Below are 10,137 nucleotides of genomic sequence, written 5' to 3' on the forward strand. Positions count from 1 at the left end.
TTATTATTATTATTTTATTATTATTATTATTATTATTATTATTATTATTATTATTATTATTATTATTATTATTATTATTATTATTATTATTATTATTATTTATTATTATTATTATTATTATTATTATTATTATTATTATTATTATTATTATTATTATTATTATTATTATTATTATTATTATTATTATTATTATTATTATTATTATTATTATTATTATTATTATTATTATTATTATTATTATTATTATTATTATTATTATTATTATTATTATTATTATTATTATTATTATTATTATTATTATTATTATTATTATTATTATTATTATTATTATTATTATTATTATTATTATTATTATTATTATTATTATTATTATTATTATTATTATTATTATTATTATTATTATTATTATTATTATTTTTTTTTTTTTTTTTTTTTTTTTTTTTTTTTTTTTTTTTTTTATTATTATTATTATTATTATTATTATTATTATTATTATTATTATTATTATTATTATTATTATTATTATTATTATTATTATTATTATTATTATTATTATTATTATTATTATTATTATTATTATTATATTATTATTATTATTATTATTATTATTATTATTATTATTATTATTATTATTATTATTATTATTATTATTATTATTATTATTATTATTATTATTATTATTATTATTATTATTATTATTATTATTATTATTATTATTATTATTATTATTATTATTATTATTATTATTATTATTATTATTATTATTATTATTATTATTATTATTATTATTATTATTATTATTATTATTATTATTATTATTATTATTATTATTATTATTAAATTTGCAACAATATTGAAATACTACTACGATAAACTATGAACGGAATGGCGACGATGGCGACGATGCTTTCAGCGCAGCGATCAGAGGAGGATCACGACCTCCTGGTTCGAAGCACCAAGAAGACCAAGCGTGATGCGGGATCAGGCCTGGCCGGTGCAATGCCGGACTTGGTACTGGAGACACCGATGGAGATGATCGAAGGGTACACAGCGCTGGTTGAGGCTCCAAGGAGACAGCCACCGCCGATCTCGTTTAGAGATCTTGTGGCAGGGGCGTCGCATCCGACCTCCGATGAGGATGATGATGACCTGTTCTCTGATGGAGAAGATGCGGAGGAGGACGAGGATCCTCTGTGCCCGGTTATCCGGCTTACCAACAGAGAGAAAGAGGAGCTCCGGCGTCCGTGGCGGAATGCGTTGATTCTCAAAGTTTGGGGCAAACGGGTTGGATATTCATATCTGTACCGGCGGTTGAACACACTGTGGAGGCCTAAGGGCAGCATGGACCTCGTGGCAATTGATAACGACTATTTTCTGGTGAGGTTTGGTTCAAACGATGATCTGGAATATGCGAAATTCGGAGGCCCCTGGATGATCCTTGATCACTATTTGATCGTGAAGGAGTGGACTCCAGACTTTGATCCGGTCACAGACAAAACGGAGAAGGTCCTGGTATGGATACGATTCCCTTGTCTCCCAATTGAATACTACAGGACTTCTTTTTTGCAGAAAATTAGGAGGAAGATCGGACGACCAATCCGCGTTGATCAGGCCACGAGCCAGGTGTCTAGGGGAAGATTCGCACACATGTGTGTCGAGATTGACCTCTCCAAGCCACTGATTTCCAAGTTCAGGCTGAGGAGAAGAACACGCTACATTTCCTACGAAGGAATTCATCTAGTTTGCTTCAACTGCGGAATGTACGGCCATAGTCTTGAAACATGCCCGGACGGAAATAAGGTGGCCGTTGTCGGTGATGATCCAGAACAAACCGATAAGGCTCCTGGCGAGAAGCCACCTGGGACGACAGCGGAGACAGCTAATCAAAGAACATCAGTGGCGGAGGAAAAGGCGCCGTTTGGGTCGTGGATGATAGTGAAGAAGACGGACAGACGCCCAGGTCGAAGATCAGGGCCTACCCGCGGCAACTCTCAGGTGGCGGACCACACAGCCCAATCGCGATCGCGCTTCCTTCCCCTTGTCGCCCCAGAAGCGGAGATCCAGGGGGACGCTGAAAAACAGACAGACATGACCGGGGATAGCGCGCGTCAAGCGGAGGACCTCCGAGTAAATGCCGCCCCACAGCAGGCTAAGGAGAAACGCATGCCGGCGGAGCTTCGCAAGAATGGGGAAGGGCAGTCTGGAGCTAAAGTGCGAAACCAGAGAAGACCGAATGTTGTTGCTAATGAGAAGCAGGTCACGAACCAGCCAGGGGCAAAGCAGCCAACGACGGCGGCAGTGGAATCAAGGCAGGAATCACGTGGTGCGTTACGAGTTGGGGCGAGGCGAGCAGCCGAGGAGGATGAGCATGTAGTGGTGAGAGGGGAACAGGGTGGCGCGATTATCCAAACCGAACGTATCTATTCCGAGCAGATGATTAGCGCAAGCCCCATGCAAGCGCTGGAAGATGTGGGGGAGCACCACAATGACAAGCCTTACCACCTAGATGACGACGGGGATGAAATGATGGCGGATGAAGGTGATCCGGGAGGACCTAAGGCCAAGGGGGCAGCATCTTGAGTCCGCGATTGTGCTCCCAGTTTTTTTTTTTTAGTTTTTGTTATTTCCTGGTTTTTCTTGGTTTTTGCTCTTCTACTTTGTTTTAATGATCAGTCTCATTTGGAATTGCCAGGGCGCCGGCGGGAGGGATTTCCACCTCGTCCTCAAACTTCTGCTCAAGTCTCACCGGCCTAGTCTACTAGGACTGGTTGAACCGAGAGTCTCTGGGGATCAAGCGAATTCCTTTTGCTCTAAGCTTGGATATGAAGATTAGGTTCGGGTTGAAGCTGTGGGCTTTAGTGGGGGAATTTGGGTGTTCTGGAATAAACCGCTCGAGGTTAAGGTTGAATTCACTCACCCCCAATTTATTTTGTTGCAGGTTACGGAGACCGGAGAGGCACCGTGGTCTTTAGCAGTTGTGTATGGCAGTCCGACTCACCACCTACGGCGACGGCTCTGGAGTGAGTTACGGGCTCACAAGCGGGGCATTAGTGGACCTTGGCTTTTGGCAGGGGACTTCAATGCTGTCACAAGCGAGGGAGAAACTTGCAACTACTCTGCGTATTCCTCTCAGCGAAGTTCCGATTTCGTGGAGTGGATTCATAGTGAAGGTCTTATTGACATGGGCTATAGCGAAGACCGGCTGACATGGATGCGGGGGTCGGAGAATGGGCTAGCTAAAGGGGCGAGGCTCGACAGGGCCTTATGTAGTGTGGACTGGAGGCAGCGCTTCTCGGAAGCTTCAGTCCGTCACTTGCCACGAGTCTCGTCGGATCACGCACCAATTTTAATTCAGACAGAGGGGAAGATAGTTGGAGGCGCGGGGGGGGGGGGGGGGCAGTTTCGCTTCCATGCAGCGTGGCTAACCAATGAGTCGGTTGATGAGGCCATTCGGCGGTCGTGGAACTCCAGCACCGATTGGCAATCCAACATCCAAAGGGCCCAAGATGGGTTAACGTCGTGGAGCAGGGAGGCTTTTGGCAGTGTTGAGGGCCGGAAAAAGATTCTTTTGGCTAGGATAGGGGGCATTCAGAGACAACAAGATTTCTCCTATCACAACGGGCTCCGGCAGTTGGAAAAGAAGCTAAGACAGGAACTAGACGAGGTGCTCTACCAAGAGGAGCTTATGTGGTTCCAACGGTCTAGAGAGGAGTGGATTGTGTCGGGAGACAGGAACACAAGATACTACCACACAGCAACAATGGTCCGAAAGGCGAGAAACAAAGTGCTGAGTTTAAAGGACGACAACGGCAACTGGATCACTGAGGATATACTTTTGGGGCGGCACGTCCAAGATTTTTACGCACATCTCTTTCGAGCGGAGGGCGAGGGGGACATGATGGCGGCGATCCGTGGCCGGTTTCCTAGGCTAGAGCAGAGGGACTGGCGGATTTTCAATAGAAGTGTGACCAAGGAAGAATTTCGTAAAGCTGTCTTCGACATGAGCCCCTGGAAGGCGCCGGGCCCCGATGGCCTACATGCAGCATTCTATCAGCATGCGTGGGACGTTGTGGGGGACTCTAAATTTGAACTAGTCAGGGATGCGTTCACGACAGGGAGAATTCCGGAGGGGGTAAATGATACTCTGCTAGTCCTGATTCCAAAGGTCACGACACCGGAAACCGTGAAACAGTTCAGGCCTATCAGCTTGTGCAATGTGTCTTATAAAGTGATCACTAAGACGATAACCAATAGGCTCAAATTTATCCTTCTGAAGATTATTGGGCCGTTCCAGAGCTCCTTTGTCCCGGGACGGCAAATCACGGATAACATCTTGGTGTATCAAGAAGTCATGCACTCTATGCGTATCAAGAAAGGAAAATCTAGGATCATGGCCATTAAGATTGACCTAGAGAAAGCTTATGATAGATTATCTTGGGATTTTATTAACGATACTCTTTGTGATGCAGGGTTCAATAATGACTGGACACGGATTATCATGGAGTGCGTCCGATCTGCCAACATGCAAATCTTATGGAATGGGACGAGGATGGAAAGTTTTAAGCCAGGACGGGGAATCAGGCAAGGAGATGCCAGGTCACCGGCGTTGTTCGTTCTGTGCATGGAGCGGCTTAGTCAGAGCATTTCGCAGGAAGTTAGCCGGGGTACGTGGAAGGGCATCCAGCTGTTTGCCTCGGGCCCGACTCTCTCGCACCTTTGCTTTGCGGACGACATGGTGCTTTTCACTGAAGCATCTATGGAGCAGGTGGCGGTCATCAGGCGCTGTTTTGATCACTTTTGTGAGGCATCCGGGCAACGACTCAGCTTGGGAAAGTCACAGGTGTTCTTTTCCAAAAACACCCCGTCTGAGCTTAAAGAGGCCATTTCTCTGGAATTAAGGATACCGAGCACCACGGACCTTGGACGGTATTTGGGCGTACCCTCTTTGCATGGCCGAGTAACGAGTGCTACTTTCTCGGGTTTGCTAGACCGTGTGAGGGGTAGGCTTGACGGATGGAGAAGCAAAACATTATCTCTTGCTGGGCGAATTACACTGGCCAAGGCTGCGCTTCTGCCCAAGGAAGTTTGCCTCAAGATTGAAGCCATGGTCAGATTCTTCATTTGGGGTGGAGTCGGCGACGCAAGAAAGCCTAGCTTGGTAAGCTGGGACGTTGTCACGAAATGCAAGCAGGAGGGTGGACTGGGAATTCGGCGAATGCAGGACGTCAACACAGCCTTCTTGGCCAAGTTGGGGTGGCGTATGAGGACTGAGCAAGACAGACTCTGGATTAGAGTCTTGATGGCGAAGTACCCGGCAATGAATAGTCGAGAGCTGAGGGATCTCAAGAGGCCATCATCGAACGCGTGGAAAGGGATTTGTGCCACGTCGAGCTTCGTGGAGCAGGGGTTGAAAAGGGTTGTTCGCAACGGTCAAGAGACTCAGTTCTGGATGGACAACTGGATCCATGGAGGCCGACTTTACGAGCACATGAAGAGACCGATCAGCCTCCCAGAGCTTTACAGTACAGTTGCAGATTACTGGGAATATGGAAGGGGATGGAAGTGGGAGCGTTTTGACGATATTCTAGACGACAACTGGAAGGCAAAGATCCATGCGTTCTCAGTGCTAGAAGATGCTGATGCTAGAGATGAGTGGGGATGGGGTCTCGAGATTCACTATCAGCTCAGCGTATAGGGCCTTATAATCGCCAAGCACTTCTCCGGTGGACGGGGATTGGGATATCATCTGGAAGCTTCGTGTCCCCAGCAAAATTAATCACTTTCTGTGGTTGGTGAAACTAGGGAAGGTGATGACGAACGTTGAGAGATGTAAGAGACATTTCACGACTGATATGATGTGTACGTCCTGTGCAGGTACGCCGGAGACGATCGGCCATATTCTCAAGGACTGCATGGAGGTAACAGGGCTCTGGGAAGCGCTCATGCCCCAGACGGCAATTCAGGTGCTGCGTACGAAGAGCTGGTTGGATTGGTTCTCCATGAATTTAAGGGCAGACCGGGCCTTGGGCTTTGATGAGGATTGGAGGATTACTTTTAGTGTTGGCCTGTGGTGGTGCTGGCGATGGAGGAACAGCAGAATCTTCGAGAGCACCAAGCCCAGCCTGGCGCAGCGAGTGGCGGTGATAATTGGCCAAAGGGATGCGATTCTGGAAGCGTTCTGGAAGAAAAGACCGGCGAGGGTCGGGGCGGGCGTTGAAGAGAGAAAGTGGCTCAAACCGGACGTGGGCTGGGTCAAGCTTAACGTAGATGGTTGTAGTAAAGGGGCGATGATGAAAGCAGGGTGCGGAGGGGTCATTCGCGATCACAGAGGGCGATGGGTTTGCGGGTTCACGTGCAATATAGGATCGTGCTCGGCCGAGGAGGCAGAGGGTTGGGCGGTGCTTCAAGGTCTCCGCTTGGCGGCTGCCTGGGGAGCTGCAAATTTAGTTGTCGAAAGCGATGCCTTGGGGGTCATCAACCAGTTGAGAACGCGCGAGATGAGGGTGGCGAGTAATGTCCTGAGAATGTGTGATCGGGAGTGTGGCAGGTTCCCAAATCTGGAGTTTAGGCACGTGAGGCGCAAGCAAAACAGAGTGGCAGACCGCCTTGCTGCGGTCGCCTTTTCTCATGAACTAGGAGGCCGAGTCATCGTCGGTATGCCCACCTTCGTGGAAGACGTTATGTGGGAAGACAGTGTTGGAGCCAGAGTCGCTCGCAGTGACATCAGATAGTTTTGCTCAGGGTTCATCCCTCCTTTTATCCAAAAAAAAAAATTATTATTATTATTATTGTTATTGTTATTGTTATTGTTATTGTTATTGTTATTGTTATTGTTATTGTTATTGTTATTGGTATTGTTATTGTTATTGTTATTGTTATTGTTATTGTTATTGTTATTGTTATTAATAATAATAATAATAATAATAATAATAATAATAATAATAATAACAGTGGGTAATAATATTATTATTAGGTTTAACGGATTCACAGATCCCTATCAAGATGATTAGGATGTTATCAAGTTTTGATAGTAATTTTGGATTTTGAGGTAAGATCTTATGTTCATCAAAATTATTTATTTTTTTAGTGTAAACCACACATTGTGGTCCAGGTCTTTCTTTGTCCGTTTAACGGTTCAGAAGCTAGCTCAAAGGGAATCGTCACTTGTGAAAATTGAACTCGGGTTATCCCAAAATTCTTCCCCACAAAAAGAGCTCATTTGCCACTTGAGCTACCCTATTGGGTTTATCAAAATTATTTATTTAACCCAAAGTATATAAATATTTCTATGATGTGTGATTATGATATCTATACATATATAATTATTTGCCAAAATAAGTGATTATGTGATAAGTGTTTATATATAGCAAATTTGTTTTTGAAGGGAATATATAGCAAAATTTATTTGCTCAAAAATATATTTCTATGAAATATGTGGGGTATTATATGAATTATGATATTATGATGATCACATGTGAAATTTATCGATAAATTGTATTATTGTGACTAACGATTCTCGAGATATCGAAAATGGGTTCGACGTGTCGAGCTCGTGTGTTGAGTAAAAGTGTGAGAATTTTTGGTGTTACATACATATTAGTATGGTGAAATTGTATTAACACTAGACTATGGACTAGAATTACTTTGGACAAATTATGTGGAGAAAATTGTATTTTTTTTTTTTTGAGGAAATGTATTTGTAGAAATTATATATTTTTGACAAAAGTATATTTTGCAAATAATAAAAAATTATTTTTGGAGAAAAAATATCTATATGTGGAGAAATAATGTATTTTAGAGAAACCAAGATATTGTGAATGTTCAGTAAGAGAGATTACTATTCACATAGGCCAATTACTACTCACTGGGCTTGGAATCCCATGAGGGTGTATTATCACATAGGTTATGATACAGTTTTCATTATCTTGCTTGAGTGGAGAAGGAAGTCCTTCTGACTACTTGGGTCATATACTACCCAGTAGCTTGGAATCCAGTCGTTAAGTAAAGAAACGGCCCGCCGTTATATATATATATATATATATATATATATATATATATATATATATATATATATATATATATATATATATATATATATATATATATATATATATATATATATATATATATATATATATATATATATATATATATAGTTAACGGAGTTCGCTTGTTTGGTGTATTAAACACCAACTGACACTACAGTATATCTAAACCGACACTGCAGTTATATCAAAATGATACTGTAGTTATAGTGAAATGAAACTGCAGTGTATATAAAATGAAACTGAATAAAATTTCACATATTTGAGTGTATATTGTACAATGAAGCTGTAATTATATCAAAATGATCATGTAGTTGTGTTTTAATGAAACTATAGTGTATATAAAATAAAATTAAATAACATTTTTACATATTTGAGTCTATAAATATCGAATGAAATTATAGTTATATCGAAATGAAACTGTAGTTGTGTTGGACTGAAACTGCAGTGTGTACAAAATGATATTGAAGAACAGGGTCACATTTTGCAAAAGGGTGCGAAACGGCGAAAAACAAACACTGTTTATTTTCATTTAAAAAAAAAAAAAAGACGCGCGGTGCATGATCAATCATGCACCGTGATGCATGATATAATTTGCCCTTGGAATCTGCTGGGGTGTGCACATAGATTTTGGTTCAATTTCCAAATGGATTTCAAAAAGGTTTATTACTTCTTCACACATAAATATTAATTCTCTATATTTTTTTGAAAACATATTAATTCTCTATATGTTTGCACGAAATTTGATTTTTAAAAGTATATCTCCACATATATTTTGGAAAGAGTATATGAGGTTTCAAATTATATAAATCCAAGCTTATATTTTTCGGGATGAGGTGAAGTGTACTTAGCATATGCTAATTTTGGATATACCATGTTTTTGTGTGAAATGATTTTTACAAGTGAACATGAATAGAAATTTAGATGAATAAGGATTCAAGTTGAGAAGGAGTTTTTATCTAGAGTAGATACCTTGATCAATTGTTATATTTTGAGGAATTTACGGTTTTAATATTGTTATCCCTCTTATTGTATTAAGTTGAATGTTGGTTAATTTATTGTAAGTTGGAAATCTTAGCCTTAGTGTTTGGGTATAGAGAAATACCTGAGAGTGGCGATAACACCCATTTCTTTTTGGTTAGTAAATGTTTCCGCTATGTTACTAGTGAGTTTTTAATTGAGAAAGAAAAATATTGTAAGGAAAATTTGGATATAGAAATTGGTGTGTTACACTTTCTAATGAAAGTATTACCGACATGGAAGCGCGATTGATCAAGATCTTAGGAGAGATCAATGATTTGGGTAAAACCATCACCCAGAAGGAAATATATCTCAAAGTGCTATGTGGATTACCTTCAAGCTAGGATATTAAGGTGATCGCAATGCGAGATCATAGAGATCTAAGAATGCTATCTACAGACGCGTATGAATTCGAGATGAAGACAAGAATCGAAGATGAACGAGATGAAAGAACTTCTGCTTTAATGGCCGAACAACCGTCTACATCCATATCAGTAAGAAATAGTGATTTTTTATCTGATGAACAATTTGCATTATTTGTCAGGAAAGTTAAGAAGTTCATGAAGAGAAACAACGTCAAGAATTCACCACAAGCAAGCTCATCTAGAAGACTAAGAAAAGAACCTCTTGCATATAACACAAATGTGTGCTATAATTGTAGAAAGCCAGGAAATTTTATGGTAGAATGTCCTTACCCCAACGTAAGCAAATATTTGAATGTATCTAACCCTTCTCAGGAAGAATACGAATCCATAGAGAAAAGATTCAAGAAGGGTGTGTCATTGGGTTGAGGCTAAATGAATGTGGACGGGGTGTGTGGAATCGGGAGAGGAGGTATAATGGGGAGGGGGGGGGGGGGGGGGGGAAACGGAGGCTATTCGACTCTGTAAGGGGGCAATGGGGAGGTTAAGGGAGAGGAGGGATGCTGAGAATATCCGACAGTTTGGGGACTGTCAACGCCGTTACTTAGATATTCTACGGCATTAGAGTGATAGATAGAAGCAAAGAGCGAAGGAGTTGTGGTACAAGGGGGGGGGGGGGGGGTGGATAGTAAATCGAGATTCTTCCATAA

At 41.1% G+C, this 10,137-nt stretch overlaps 2 protein-coding genes across 2 annotated transcripts; both read left to right on the plus strand.

Annotated features, from left to right (window-relative positions):
• Nucleotides 1-885: 885 nt before the first annotated feature.
• On the plus strand, nt 886-5,695 carry LOC109184127. The gene is made up of 3 exons (XM_019334175.1): nt 886-2,539; nt 2,674-2,753; nt 2,939-5,695. The coding sequence occupies exons 1-3, from the start codon at nt 886-888 to the stop codon at nt 5,693-5,695; spliced, it is 4,491 nt and encodes a 1,496-aa protein (XP_019189720.1).
• A 3,732-nt stretch (nt 5,696-9,427) lies between these two features.
• LOC109184129 lies at nt 9,428-9,856 on the plus strand. The gene has a single exon (XM_019334176.1). The coding sequence runs from the start codon at nt 9,428-9,430 to the stop codon at nt 9,854-9,856; it is 429 nt and encodes a 142-aa protein (XP_019189721.1).
• Nucleotides 9,857-10,137: the final 281 nt, after the last annotated feature.

This window comes from Ipomoea nil, unplaced genomic scaffold, assembly GCF_001879475.1.
Source record: "Ipomoea nil cultivar Tokyo-kokei standard unplaced genomic scaffold, Asagao_1.1 scaffold1250, whole genome shotgun sequence".
NCBI lineage: Eukaryota > Viridiplantae > Streptophyta > Magnoliopsida > Solanales > Convolvulaceae > Ipomoea > Ipomoea nil.